Source organism: Oncorhynchus masou, chromosome 5 (assembly GCF_036934945.1).
Source record: "Oncorhynchus masou masou isolate Uvic2021 chromosome 5, UVic_Omas_1.1, whole genome shotgun sequence".
NCBI lineage: Eukaryota > Metazoa > Chordata > Actinopteri > Salmoniformes > Salmonidae > Oncorhynchus > Oncorhynchus masou.
In genome coordinates, this window is record NC_088216.1 from 14,233,518 (window position 1) to 14,248,527 (window position 15,010).

General features: G+C 42.6%; 1 protein-coding gene across 2 annotated transcripts; it reads right to left on the reverse strand.

The window, feature by feature from the left end:
• Positions 1-145: 145 nt before the first annotated feature.
• Positions 146-8,404, reverse strand: LOC135533864 (zinc finger protein ZFP2-like). 2 transcript variants are annotated; one of them, XM_064961071.1, is made up of 7 exons: positions 7,825-8,404; positions 7,277-7,442; positions 3,807-4,235; positions 3,256-3,660; positions 2,677-3,102; positions 1,648-2,523; positions 146-931 (listed from the first exon to the last, which is right to left on the reverse strand). In XM_064961071.1, exons 1-7 carry the CDS (start codon positions 7,831-7,833, stop codon positions 879-881), a joined length of 2,364 nt encoding a protein of 787 aa, XP_064817143.1. In that variant the 5' UTR covers positions 7,834-8,404; the 3' UTR covers positions 146-878. The 2 variants fall into 2 exon arrangements, with proteins under 2 accessions (XP_064817143.1, XP_064817149.1); XM_064961077.1 differs by lacking the exon at positions 3,256-3,660.
• Between the last annotated feature and the right edge of the window lie 6,606 nt (positions 8,405-15,010).

Here is a 15,010-nt window from a genome sequence, read left to right on the forward strand (position 1 = left end):
TCCTCTTCACTGTGGGTTACGAAAAGAGAACAGAATGAATCATCTTCACTGTGGGTTATGAAAAGAGAACAGAATGAATCCTCTTCACTGTGGGTTACGAAAAGAGAACAGAATGAATCATCTTTACTATGGGTTACGAAAAGAGAACAGAATGAATCATCTTTACTATGGGTTACGAAAAGAGAACAGGACGATACAATCACGAGGATTCACTTTTATAGACAGACGCACTGAAAAAGCATTGGGAAAACAACCCTCGCAATACGAGCTGGAATTACATGGGTCTACCAACGGAACTTTTTGGCAAACAAAAATATTTTAATGGGAAGAGACTGTCACTGGCAAACATGGTTACGAGGAAGGGATACTATAATATAATAAGTTGTTGGGTCTCTCTCTCACCACCCTCATGGAGAAAATCACAAGAGATAAGTATAACACACAAAGTAAAGAAAAACAATTAAATGCATCATTCTTACATTACCTAAAATTATTAATAAGCTACTAATGATATAGACCTATATAAGCAATATAACAACGCAGATGTAGAAACTATGGCAAAAAGCTCTGGCAACATTCAGCACAGCCGTAAGGTTTCTCTCCTGTATGAACTCTATTGTGCATTTTAAAGGTCTGGCGATCTTGCTTAAAGTCTCCCCACAGACAGAACACGGGTAAGGTTTCTCCCCATGTGTCTCCTTTGTGTGTCCACAGGTGTTGTTTCACGAGGTCTGCTCATCTAAAACTATTCCCACACACAGGACAGCTGTACGATTTCTCTCCTGTGTGCACTGTCATTTTGTCTTTTTCAGATCAAATAACCGTTGCCGGTCTGTCCCACACACAGAGCAACTGTATCTCTGAGCTTTGAGATTCCCCTAGGTTTCTTTAGGTTCTCCTGATGTAGAGGTTCTCCCCTCCGAACTCTCGTCTGTGTGAATGAGACAACATAGGTTAGAAGGTTCAGTGCAGTGATGCGATTTCCTGTATTTTATACACATTTACACACAAAATACTGTTTATTTTAAATTATTATTATTATTTTTTTAAATTTTACCTTTATTTTACTAGGCAAGTCAGTTAAGAACAAATTCTTATTTTCAATGACGGCCTAGGAACAGTGGGTTAACTGCCTGTTCAGGGGCAGAACAACAGATTTGTACCTTGTCAGCTCGGGGATTCAAACTTGCAACCTTTCGCTTACTAGTCCAACGCTCTAACCACTAGGCTACCCTGATAATACCCTTTTAGTGTAAGTGCTGTTAGAATTTTGAAATTTCAGCCTGTTTTGGTGGGATGGAGTTTTGGCCTGTCTGGTGACATCACCAGGCGGTAAAGCAGTTAACAGACCAATAAGAAAGAGAGTTCCAAACCGCTCTGCCAATAACAGCTCATTTTCAGTTTTCCCCTCTTTACTCAGACAACTCCCAGACAGTCCTAGCAAAATTCTTGCTTGAGATGTTGCTTGTTTATCGTTGACCATTTTAATTGAAAACAATCACAGCAAGGTACTTCATTTTTACCCAGAAATGATTTCACATGGAGTAAAAAAAAAATGGATGCATTGGATTTTTAAATAAAAGAGCGATGTTCATTCAAAGTCAATATTGTATTCATGTAATTCATGGCTGTTCTGCTTCCACTTACCGAGACGATGAAGATCCCAACCAACCTCTTCTCCATCTGAATTAATCAGACCACCAACTTCCTCATCTTCTCCCTCCCGCTCTCCTTCAATTGTAACAGGGTTTTGAAACTCAACAGGTGGTAAACCAGCATGAGTTTTCTGGTGTCTCTGAAGTTTTTGAGAACTAATGAAGCTCTGGCCGCATTTAGCGCAGCTGTAAGGTTTCTCTCCTGTATGATATCTGAGGTGGACTTTAAGGCCTGCTAATCTTACAAAACTCTTCTTGCAGACAGGGCAAGGGTGTCGTTTCTCTCCAGTGTGCACTGACTGGTGGTCTTCAAGATACCCCTTCTCACTGAAACACTTCCCACACACAGAACAGTAGTGGGGTTTCCCTGCGTGTTGCAGAGAGTGGTCCTTTAACTGATCTGGACGGCTGAAACCCTTCCCACACACAGAACAGCAGTGGGGTTTCCCTGCGTGTTGCAGAGAGTGGTCCTTTAACTGATCTGGACGGCCGAAACCCTTCCCACACACAGAGCAGGAGTAAGGTTTCTCTTCTGCGTGTAACCACTGGTGCCTTTTCAAGGCTGAGGCGAAACCAAACCTCTTGTCACATTTGGAGCAGACGTAAGGTTTCTCTCCAGTGTGCACTTTCTGGTGGTCTTGAAGATGTCTTTTTACACGGAACTGCTTTCCACACACAGAGCAAGGGTATGGCTTTTCTCCTGTGTGTATTCTCATATGTATTAGCAGTGATGATAGCTTTTGGCAATCTCTTCCGCACACTGTACAGCAATGAGAGCTCTTTGCTGTGTGATTCTCCTGTTTTTTTTTAGGTTCTCCTGATGTAGAGTGACTCACTTCACTGTCAGTGCAGTGGTTATGTTTCTCTTCTGTGGGATAAGATGGGATGGATAAACTAAGTGAAAATGTGGAATTGTCACCATAGTTTTTTTTCCTTTGAATAACTGAAAGTAATATAAATAATTATTAATAAAACATTTTTGCAATTCAAGCCCTTACAGAATTATGTACCTTTAACTTACCAAAAGCAGGATCCTCGTCCTCCTCTTTCACTTTGATAACCAATGGTGGTGTAAAACCACACTCTTCTACAGCTACAGACACTTGACTCGCTCCTGTGTGTGTTCTCTGGTGTTTGGTAAGATTTGACGATGAAGAGAAACTCTCCCCGCACACGGTGCAACTGTACAGCTTCTCTCCTGTGTGCACCGTCTGGTGTTTTTTCAGGTTTCCTTTGTCACTGAATTGCTTCCCGCAGACAGAGCAGGAGTAAGGCTTTTCTCCAGTGTGAGTTCTCATATGTATTTGTAGTTTTGATAACTTCTGACAGTTTTTTCCACACACCGAACAGCAGTGAATCTTCTTAACTGTGTGATTCCCCTGGTGTTGTTCAGGTAGTCCTGATGTAGAGGGACTTCCTTCACTCTCAGAGCAGTGGTCAGGTCTCTCTGCAGTGGGATAAGATGGGATGGATAAACCATGTGTAATGTGGAACTATATGTTTTTTTCCACCTTTGAATAACTGAAAGTAACGCAATGATTGGTAAAAAAAAAGAAGTTTGGCAATTCATGCCCTTACAGAATAAGTCCCTTTAACTTACCAAAAGCAGGATCCTCTTCCTCCTCTTTCACTTTGATAACCAGTGGTGGTGTAAAACCATGACTCTCTCCTGTGTGTGTTCTCTGGTGATTGGTAAGAATTGACGATGAAGAGAAACTCTCCCCGCACACGGCGCAACTGTACAGCTTCTCTCCTGTGTGCAAGGTCTGGTGTTTTTTCAGGTTTCCTTTGTCGCTGAATTGCTTCCCGCAGACAGAGCAGGAGTAAGGCTTTTCTCCTGTGTGAGTTCTCATATGTATTTGTAGTTTTGATAACTTGTGACAGTTTTTTCCACACACTGAACAAAAGTGAATCTTCTTAGCCGTGTGATTCCCCTGGTGTTGTTCAGGTAGTCCTGATGTAGAGGGACTCCCTTCGCTGTCAGAGCAGTGGTCATGTCTCTCTGCTGTGGGATAAGATGGGATGGATAAACTATGCGAAAATGTGGAACTAACTATACATTTTTACCTTCGAATAACAAAGTAATACAGTTTGATAAAAACAAATGTTTTGCAATTCAAGCCCTTACAGAATTATGTACCTTTAACTTACCAAAAGCAGGATCCTCGTCCTCCTCTTTCACTATGATAACCAGTGGTGGTGTAAAACCACACTCTTCTACAGCTACAGACACTTGACTCTCTCCTGTGTGTGTTCTCTGGTGTTTGGTAAGATTTGACGATGAAGAGAAACTCTCCCCGCACACGGAGCAACTGTACAGCTTCTCTCCTGTGTGCAAGGTCTGGTGTTTTTTCAGGTTTCCTTTCTCACTGAATTGCTTCCCACAAACAGAGCAGGAGTAAGGCTTTTCTCCTGTGTGAGTTCTCATATGTATTTGTAGTTTTGATAACTTGTGACAGTTCTTTCCACACACTGAACAAAAGTGAATCTTCTTAGCTGTGTGATTCCCCTGGTGTTGTTCAGGTAGTCCTGATGTAGAGGGACTCCCTTCACTCTCCGAGCAGTGGTCAGGTCTCTCTTCTGTGGTAAAGACATAAATATGGATGAACTCAAATTAGTCAACACCCTGACTAAGTCAAAATGTTTGTTCCTGACTAAACAGAAAATAAATATTGTAAAAGTATAGGGTCCATACTTTTCTCGAAAATGCTACATGTTAGCTTTTCCCATGAGATAACCTGGCACAGTTAGCCCTAAGCTAACCACCACAGGGATATTTTGAACCTCCAAATCAAGGCTGCTCCACTTAAAATCAAATCAAATGTTACTGGTCGTGTACACACAGTATTCTGCCGTTGTTATAGCAGGTGAAGCTAAATGCTTATGTTTCTAGCTCCAACAGTGCAGTGTTACCTAACAATACATTTTGGTGGGATTTGTATGTATCAGAACAGTCCGGAATATATATATATATATAAATAATGGTGTGTATAGACAATAAGGTCAGTATATGAATAGAAAGGTGTGTACAGCAGTAGTTAAATAGGTATATACATATGAACTCGGTAAAACAGTATATAAACATAACTGCACATCATCTGCACATCACTCCAGTATTAATGCTAAGTTGTAATTATTTCGCCTCTATGGCCTACCTCACTTTTTAAATTATTATTATTTTATTTCACCTTTATTTAACCAGGTAGACCAGTTGAGAACAAGTTCTCATTTACAACTGCGACCTGGCCAAAATAAAGCAAAGCGGTGCGACACAAACAACAACACAGTTACACATGGAATAAGCAAACATACAGTCAATAACACAATAGAAAAGTCTATATACAGTGTGTGCAAATGAGGTAAGGGAGGTAAGGCAATAAATAGGCCGTAGTTTCAAAGTAATTACAATTTAGCAATTAAACACTGGAGTGGTAGATGTGCAGAAGATGAATGTGCAAGTAGAGATACTGGGGTGCAAAGGAGCAAAAAAATATATATATATGGGGATGAGGTAGTTGGATGGGCTATTTACAGATGGGCTGTGTACAGGTGCAATGATCTGTAAGATGCTCTGACAGCTGATGTTTAAAGTTAGTGAGGGCGATATGACTCTCCAGCTCCAGTGATTTCTGCAATTCGTTCCAATTCGTTCCAGTCATTGGCAGCAGAGAACTGGAAGGATAGGCGGCCAAAGGAGGAATTGGCTCTGGGGGTGAGGAACAGCGAACAGAGGAAATGTCATGCTGAAACAGGAAAGGGCCTTCACCAAACAGTTGCCACAAAGTTAGAAGCACATAATCGTCTAGAATGTTATTGTATGCTGTAGCTCTAAGATTTCCCTTCACTGGAACTAAAGGAGCCTAGCCCGAACCATGAAAAACAGCCCCAGACCGTTATTCCTCCTCCACCAAACTTTACAGTTGGCACTATGCATTCGGGCATGATTCATCAATCCAGAAAACGCGTTGGCATTGCTCCAGAGTCCAATGGCAGCGAGCCTTACACCACTCCAACCGACGCTTGACATTGTGATCTTAGGCTCATGGAAACCCATTTCATGAATCTCCTGACAAACAGTTCTTGTGCTGAAGTTACTTCCAGAGGCAATTTTGGAACTCGGTAGTGTGTGTTGCAACTGAGGACAAGACGATTTTTACGTGCTACAGCACTCGGCAGTCCCGTTCGCGTGAGCTTGTGTGGCCTACCACTTCGCGGCTGAGCCGTTGTTGCTCCTAGATGTTTGCGCTTCACAAGAACACAGCACTTACAGTTGATCGGGGCAATTGAGCTCTTCAGTACGGAAGCTCTTCAGTCTATTACCAATGTTTGTCTATGGAGATTGCATGGCTGTGTGCTTGATTTTATACACCTGTCAGCAACGGGTGAGGCTGAAACAGCCGAATCCACAAATATGACGGATGTCCACATACTCTTTTCACTCAGTGGAAGGACTACGTTTGGTCCAGATCAGATGTGGGTATTTATTGACTATTATGTCAATCCTATAAATCAAAAAGGGCCCATTTGGATTCAATCAATTAGCTTCATTTCTCAGAGATTAAAGGTAATTTCAACAACAAAAATTTATGTTGCAGGAAAGCGAATCTTATCTGTTACTAACTACAGACGCAATTTTATAAGAATCATTGTGATGGTGGTTGTCATGGCTACCTGAAATGACATGGAATGATTCAAGAGGTAAACAAAACGTATGACTATTTTATAGATATTATCAGTCACTGTCCTGTGTTTTTATTCCATTAACAATTACCCTTTTATTGAATTAAACAAATAGTGTGTCCATCTGTACAGCAGCTACAGATGGACTATCTGTTGCTTAGCAACTGCTTGCCACGGTTACAGTTATGTTTAGAATAAGGGTAAGGTTAGGGTTATGTTTAGAATAAGGGTAAGGTTAGGGTTATGTTTAGAATAAGGGTAAGGTTAGGGTTATGTTTAGAATAAGGGTAAGGTTAGGGTTAGGAATAAGGGGTTAGGGTTATGTTTAGAATAAGGGTAAGGTTAGGGTTATGTTTAGAATAAGGGTAAGGTTAGGGTTATGTTTAGAATAAGGGTAAGGTTGGGGTTATGTTTAGAATAAGGGTAAGGTTAGGGTTATGTTTAGAATAAGGGTAAGGTTAGGGCCAGGGTTATGTTTAGAATAAGGGTAAGGTTAGGGTTATGTTTAGAATAAGGGTAAGGTTAGGGTTATGTTTAGAATAAGGGTAAGGTTAGGGCCAGGGTTATGTTTAGAATAAGGGTAAGGTTAGGGCCAGGGCTATGTTTAGAATAAGGGTAAGGTTAGGGCCAGGGTTATGTTTAGAATAAGGGTAAGGTTCGGGCTAGTAGATAGTTTGCTCAGCTGGTAAGTCATGGCACGTCTAACGCCAGGGTTGTGGGTTCGATTCCCACGGAGGACCCGTACAACAACAAAAAAGTTTGAAAATGTATGCACTCACTACCTGTAGTGGCTCTGGATCAGAGAGTCTGCTAAATGACTCACTAACTGTAGTAACTCTGGATCAGAGAGTCTGGACTCACTACTGTAGTGGCTCTACTCGTAGTGGATCAAGAGTAAAGTGTAATCTCTGAGATGTAATTAATGAAGCATGATTATTTACCAGTATCATCCACGTCCCAGTCTTCCTCCTCCTTGACTACAATGTTAAATCTGGGTATTTCACTGCAGGTGTCGATGTCTCTATGGTTAGAGTCAGGAACCAGTGACTCTGGAGGGTTGGGTTCAGTGGAGCAGGAGAGAGGGGGGTTGGATGGGTCGGCAAAATCCTAAAACAAAGAATAAGATTGAATTAGATATATATACCAATCAGAACCCAAAATATAAACTTGTTTTACTCCGATGTTTGTAAACAAAGTAAATGTAAACAAATACTATTTAACCTCACAACATGGTTAAAACGATAATTTTCATATCATGGATGGTCAGTCCTTGCATCAATAGCTCTGTTTATGAATTTGAGAGTGGTTACATTTCTTCAGGCCACCTCTCAGCTTTTTTATTAGCTTCTGAGAGCGGAGGCAAGACCCTTTGTGATCGTTTCAACTACTAATTGAAGCTTTAATACATAGCTAAATGAATGATCTAACTAGCTAATTCTTTAGGCATCGCCATCCCGACTGGTTTAGCATTAGTTACAGTCATTCTTACCTCATTCATCGTGAATTCTTCAGAAATAGTTTCCTATGAAAGAGTTGGGTCACTGAATTAAACTAAAGCAGATTCTTCTCAAATCCCCGACAGTTCACCACGAGGTCACATTATCTAGCGGATTACTTTCCATACAACTCAGATTGCTAACTAGCTAGGCCAACGGTAGCTAGATAATTTACTTTCATAGACCAGATAGCAAAACTGTATGAAATGGTCGTTGAAAATATCGCTAACTCCACGTATATAGTCCGAGTTGGGCAAAATCCAAGTCTAATTTAAACGACAGCAAATGATGTCAGACACATTTCAGACACTACCAAACTAAGCTAGCTGGCTATCAACACAAGGATCTTCTTTCTTCCAGGCCAGCTTCCGGGTTAGATTCTTCTGTCAATCCGCATTACCGCAAAACAGCAGAAGGCTCTACGGGACACTAGCTTGTTACTAATGTTACAGTTTGATAGAAACCTGAGGAATTATTGACAATATTTACCAGTACACTAAATAATATATGCATGGTTAGCTACCAGCTAGCTACATTAGTGTTTTCCTCCTTCCGGCCTAACTTCCGGTCCATACGAGACTTGCTGCCGACTCATTCTGCGTTACCGCCACCACCAGTTCATCTTTTTCTATGGTATCATGGCGGTCCGCAAACAAACGTTTATTTGCATGCCGCCACCTACTGTGCTGGAATGTACGATCAATCATGATCTGACCAGTTCTGCACAACCATGAAAAAAACATAACAACCAAATACCAACTTCTACCACTTACTTACAAGCCCCTAACCAACAATGTAGTTCAAGATAAATAAACTAGTTTAAAAAATGATTAAAAAAGTAACACAAGAAAATTACATAACAATAACGAGGCTATTTACAGGGGATACTGGTACTGAGTCAATGTGCGGGGTCACAGGTTAGTCAAGGTCATTTGTACATGTAGGTAGGGGCAAAGTGACTATGCATAGATAATAAGCAGCGAGTAGCAGCAGTGTAAAAAATAATGGAGGGGGATCAATGTAAATAGTTCGGGAGGTCAATGTAAATAGTTCGGGAGGTCATTTGATTAATTGTTCAGCAGACTTATGGCTTGGTGGTAGAAGCTGATCAGGGGCCTCTTGGACATAGACTTGGCGCACCGGTACCACTTTCCATGCGGTAACAGAGAGAACAGTCTATGACTCGGGTGACCGTAGTCTTTGACAATTTTTTGGGCCTTCCTCTGACACAGCCTAGTATAAACATTACCACTCAAATGTTTGGACACGGCAACTTATTCAAACTGTCAAATATCAGTGACGACACAGTGAGGACCTGTTTATAGGTCTTGCACACATCGGCTACAGAAAGTGTGATCACACAGTAGTCAGGAACAGCTGGTGCTCTCATGCATGCTTCAGTGTTGCCCCGCTCCTTGAAAGTGGCGGCGCTAGCCTTTAGCTCGGTGCGGATGTTACCTGTAATCCATGGCTTCTGGTTGGGACGTGTATGTACAGTCACTGTGTACAGTCTGTGCTAGAAAAACAGTCCTGTAGCATCTGTGTCCTCTGACCACTTCCGTATTGAGCGAGTCACAGGCCCTTCCTGCTTTAGTTTTAGCTTGTAAGCAGGAATCAGGAGGATAGACTTATGGTTAGATTTGCCAAATGTTGCATTTGTATTTATCAGGGATCCCCATTAGCTGCTGCCAAGGTAGCTACTCTTCCTGGGGTCCAAACACACCAAAGCATCCACATTACATATAAAACAAAAGATAAAACAGTGAACTATGTTTATACTGAATGAACTATTTTATTTTATTTCACCTTTATTTAACCAGGTAGGCAAGTTGAGAACAAGTTCTCATTTACAATTGCGACCTGGCCAAGATAAAGCATAGCAGTTCTACACATACAACAACACAGAGCTACACATGGTGAAAAACAAAGAGTCAATAATACAGTAGAAACAAATCTATATACGATGTGAGCAAATGAGGTGAGATAAGGGAGGTAAAGGCAAAAAAAGGCCATGGTGGCGAAATAAATACAATATAGCAAGTAAAACACTGGAAAGGTTGATTTGCAGTGGAAGAATGTGCAAAGTAGAGATAGAAATAATGGGGTGCAAAGGAGCAAAATAAATAAAGTAGGGAAGTAGGTAGTTGTTTGGGATAAATTATAGATGGGCTCTGCACAGGTGCAGTAATCTGTGAGCTGCTCTGACAGCTGGTGTTTAAAGCTAGTGAGGGAGATAAGTGTTTCCAGTTTCAGAGATTTTTGTAGTTTGTTTCAGTCATTGGCAGCAGAGAACTGGAAGGAGAGGCAGCCAAAGGAAGAATTGGTTTTGGGGGTGACCAGAGAGATACCTGCTGGAGCGCGTGCTACAGGTGGGTGATGCTATGGTGACCAGCGAGCCAGTGGATGACCAGGAGCCAGTGGGTTTGGCGACAAGTATGAAGCGTGGGCCAGCCAACGAGAGCGTACAGGTCGCAGTGGTGGGTAGTAAATGGGGCTTTGGTGACAAAACAGATGGCACTGTGATAGACTGCATCCAATTTATTGAGTAAAGTGTTGGAGGCTATTTTGTAAATGACATCGCCGAAGTCGAGGATTGGTAGGATGGTCAGTTTTACGAGGGTATGTTTGGCAGCATGAGTGAAGGATGCTTTGCTGTGAAATAGGAAGCCAATTCTAGATTTAACTTTGGATTGGATATGTTTGATGTGAGTCTGGAAGGAGAGTTTACAGTCTAACCAGACACCTAGGTATTTGTAGTTGTCCACATATTCTAAGTCAGAGCCGTCCAGAGTAGTGATGTTGGACGGGCGGACAGGTGCAGGCAGCGATCGGTTGAAGAGCATGCATTTAGTTTTACTTGTATTGAAGAGCAATTGGAGGCCACGGAAGGAGAGTTGTATGGCATTGAAGCTCGCCTGGAGGGTCGTTAACACAGTGTCCAATGAAGGGCCAGAAGTATACAGAATGGTGTCGTCTGCGTAGAGGTGGATCAGAGACTCCCCAGCAGCAAGAGCGACATCATTGATGTATACAGAGAAGAGAGTCGGTCCAAGAATTGAACCCTGTGGCACCCCCATAGAGACTGCCAGAGGCCCGGACAACAGACCCTCCGATTTGACACACTGAACTCTATCAGAGAAGTAGTTGGTGAACCAGACGCAATCATTTGAGAAGCCAAGGCTGTTGAGTCTGCCGATGAGGATGTGGTGATTGACAGAATCGAAAGCCTTGGCCAGGTCAATGAATACGGCTGCACAGTATTGTTTCTTATCCATGGCGGTTAAGATATCGTTTAGGACCTTGAGCGTGGCTGAGGTGCACCCATGACCAGCTCTGAAAACAGATTGCATAGCGGAGAAGGCATGGTGGGATTCAAAATGGTCGGTAATCTGTTTGTTGACTTGGCTTTTGAAGACCTTAGAAAGGCAGGGTAGGATAGATATATGTCTGTTGCAGTTTGGGTCAAGAGTGTCTCCCCCTTTGAAGAGGGGGATGACCGCAGCTGCTTTCAATCTTTGGGAATCTCAGACGACACGGAAGAGAGGTTGAACAGGCTAGTAATAGGGGTGGCAACAATTTCGGCAGATCATTTTAGAAAGAAAGGGTCCAGATTGTCTAGCCCGGCTGATTTGTAGGGGTCCAGATTTTGCAGCTCTTTCGGAACATCAGCCGACTGGATTTGGGAGAAGGAGAAATGGGGAAGGCTTGGACGAGTTGCTACGGGTAGCCAGGTGGAAAGCATGTCCAGCCGTAGAAAAATGCTTTGTCACGGATGAATAGGAGTGGAAGGTAGGAGTCAGGTGCAGAGAGCAAAGGGTTCAAGAAAAATAGGCACTTTATTCCGGCACAAACGGTCATGCCCAAACACAAAGCTCTTGTCACAGTCGGGGCAGGGGTAAGGTTTCTCTCCAGTGTGCACTTTCTGGTAGTTTCAAGTTGTATTTTTTACACAGAACTGCTTCCCACACACAGAACAACTGTACGGCTTATCTCCTGTGTGAGTTCTCATGTGTCTTTCCAGCGATGAAAGCTTTTGGCAGTCTCTTCCACACACTGAACAGCAGTGAGAGGTCTTAGCTGTGTGACTCTCCTGGTGATGTTCAGGTTTTGCTGATGTAGAGGGACTCTCCTCCTGGTTAAACTCTCCCATGGGAATAACAAAGCAGCAAACGAGTTCATGTTGGATCGTTTATAGAAATAGAATCCAATCATTCAATTCAATGATGTCACAATGGGTGGACTGAAGATACCCAGGTTAGAACAAGAGGATCCTAATATCCCATACATTTATGCATAAAATGCAGACAAATTCTAAAATACGGGACCAGCAATGCGAGCAAATATGGCTGAGAGTGAATGTGAGGCAGTGCAATCCAGCATCGGTTGATAGAACATTTCAAAATGGAAATGATTGCATCACAATACAACACAGCCATTGTGAGTGTCCCCATGAGTTTACCAGTCAAATCACCAGGGTTAGAGGTTCCAAACCCTTCCTAGGAATTCTATTTTTTTATGGTATTGTTGTTTGACTGCAGTCTGATTCCATTTTCCCCCAAACTGTACACCTGCTCACTCCCCCTCATTGATTTACAAAATACTGGGTCAGTGTAAAAGCATTGGCTTGAGGGAGTTTCTTGCATCACTCCATTCCTATTGAATCCACAAGGGGGAGTGAATGAACGCACCCTTCATGAAGAATAGGAGAGAATGGGACCTCCTCCACTTACCATGATGAGTAGCTTCCAACCCAACTTCTTCTCCATCAGAACTTCTTTTACCTGCAGTTCCACTAAGGCATCACTAATCCCAGGTATCTTTCGGAGGCCCTCGGGGTGCTCAGGTAACGTTGACAGATGGTCGTTGGAGGTACAGTCAGTCGGTGGATCAAGAGCATCACCATCAGCAGGGACTAGGCTAGCATCAGGGACCTGGCCAGCCTCGCTTGAGTGGATCTGCTGATGTCTTCTCAGACTTCCTGATTGTGAGAAGCCCCTCCCACAGTCAGGGCACTGGTAAGGTTTCTCCCCAGTGTGCATCCTCTGATGGGCCCTCAGGTGTGTGGATTCAGAGAACCCTTTCCCTCAGACGTGACCCCTTTCTCCTGTGTGTCTTTTCTGGTGTTTAGTGAGATTCCACGATGTATAGAAAGTCATTCCACAGATAGAGCAAGAGTGAGGTTTATCTTCTGTGTGCAGCCACTTCTGTTTCAGGAGTACTGTGTGCTTCAGCAGGTGTATTTTCATGGCTCCTGTGTTAGCAAACCTCTTCCCACAGTCAGGGCAGGGGTAAGGTTTCTCTCCTGTGTGTATTTTCTGGTGTGTGTTAAGGTTGCCCCTCTCACTGAATTGCTTCCCACACACAGAGCAGGTTTGTCACCGGTGTGTGTTGTCATGTGTTTGTGAAGGTCTGATAACCTTTTCCACACACAGAGCAGGGGTAAGGATTCTCTCCTGTGTGTATCCTCATATGTAGTTGCAGTTTTGTCCGCACACTGAACAGCATTGAGAGCTCTTAGCTGTGTGATTCTCCTGGTTTTGTTCAGGTTCTCCTGATGTAGAAGGACTTGCTTCGCTCTCGGAGCAGTGGTCATGTCTCTCTGCTATGAGAAAAAGATAGCATGGATGAACTCAAATTAGTCAACACCCTGACTAAATCAAACTGTTTGGTCCTGACGAATTAACTATGTTTCTCCTACTCTGAATAACCCAAAGGAAATGAATGAATTGTAAAACAACGCCATAAATAGTACAAAATAACCCCGTTGAACTCAACCAAAGGCATGATCTTCCTCCTCCTATTTTACTTTAACACTGAGTACCAGACTGACACCAGCCTCCTCTACAGCTACAGACACCTGCTGTTGTGATCTCTGTCCAGCGGCTTGGCTCTCTCCTGTGAGCGTTCTCTGGTGTTTTGTGAGACTTGACGATAAAGAGTAACTCTTCCCACACACGGAGCAACTGTATGGCTTCTCTCCAGTGTGTACTTTCTGGTGTCTGTTCAGAATTCCCTTCTCACTAAATAGTTTTTTTTCTTCTCCTGATGCAGAGGGACTCTCTTCACTCTCTGAACAGTGGTCAGGTCTCTCTGCTTTGGCAAAAACATGCGTATGGATTAACTCAAATTAGTCAACACCCCGACTAAGTCAAAATGTTTGCTCCTGACGAAACAGAAAATAAATATTGTAAAAGTATAGGGTCCATACTTTTCCAGGAAATGCTACATGTTAGCTTTTCCCATGAGATAACCTGGCACAGTTAGCCCTAAGCTAACCACCAGAAGGATATGTTAACCCTCCAAATCAAGGCTGTTCCACTTAAAATCAAATAAAATGTTATTGGTCGTGTACACACAGTATTCTGCTGTATTCTGTATTCTGTTGTTATAGCAGGTATTGTTTCTAGCTCCAACAGTGCAGTGTTACCTAACAATACAAAACAATACATACAAATCCCACCAAAATGTACCAGAACAGTCTGGAATATATATATATAATGTTGTGTATAGACAGTATATGAATAGAAAAGCTCTGTACAGCAATAGTTAAATAAGATGGTGTGTATAGACAGTAAGGTCAGTATATGAATAGAAAAGGTGTGTACAGCAGTAGTTAAATAGGATGAGCATTGAGCATCAATACCTCCTCCTTGAGACTATTTGTCAAAACACCCAGAATCCCCTGTATCACGTCCGGCCGTTCTATAAGTGAAGATAGGAGACGGTGCCAGACACATGCCGGAACCAACCCTATGACCTATGACCTATGTGACGTGTCTGTAACCAGTATAGAAGGGAACTAAATGACCCCTGTTCAGACAGGTACTTTATGCATCTGAGTTTGACTGAACCATCCCTATGACCTATGACCTATGTGACATGTCTGTAACCAGTATAGAAGGGAACTAAATGACCCCTGTTCAGACAGGTACTTTATGCATCTGAGTTTGACTGAACCATCCCTATGACCTATGACCTATGTGACGTGTCTGTAACCAGTATAGAAGGGAACTAAATGACCCCAGTTCAGACAGGTACTTTATGCATCTGAGTTTGACTGAACCATCCCTATGACCTATGACCTATGTGACGTGTCTGTAACCAGTATAGAAAGGAACTAAACGGCCCCATTCAGACAGGTACTTTATGCATCTGAGTTTGACTGTGACCCTCCAGCTT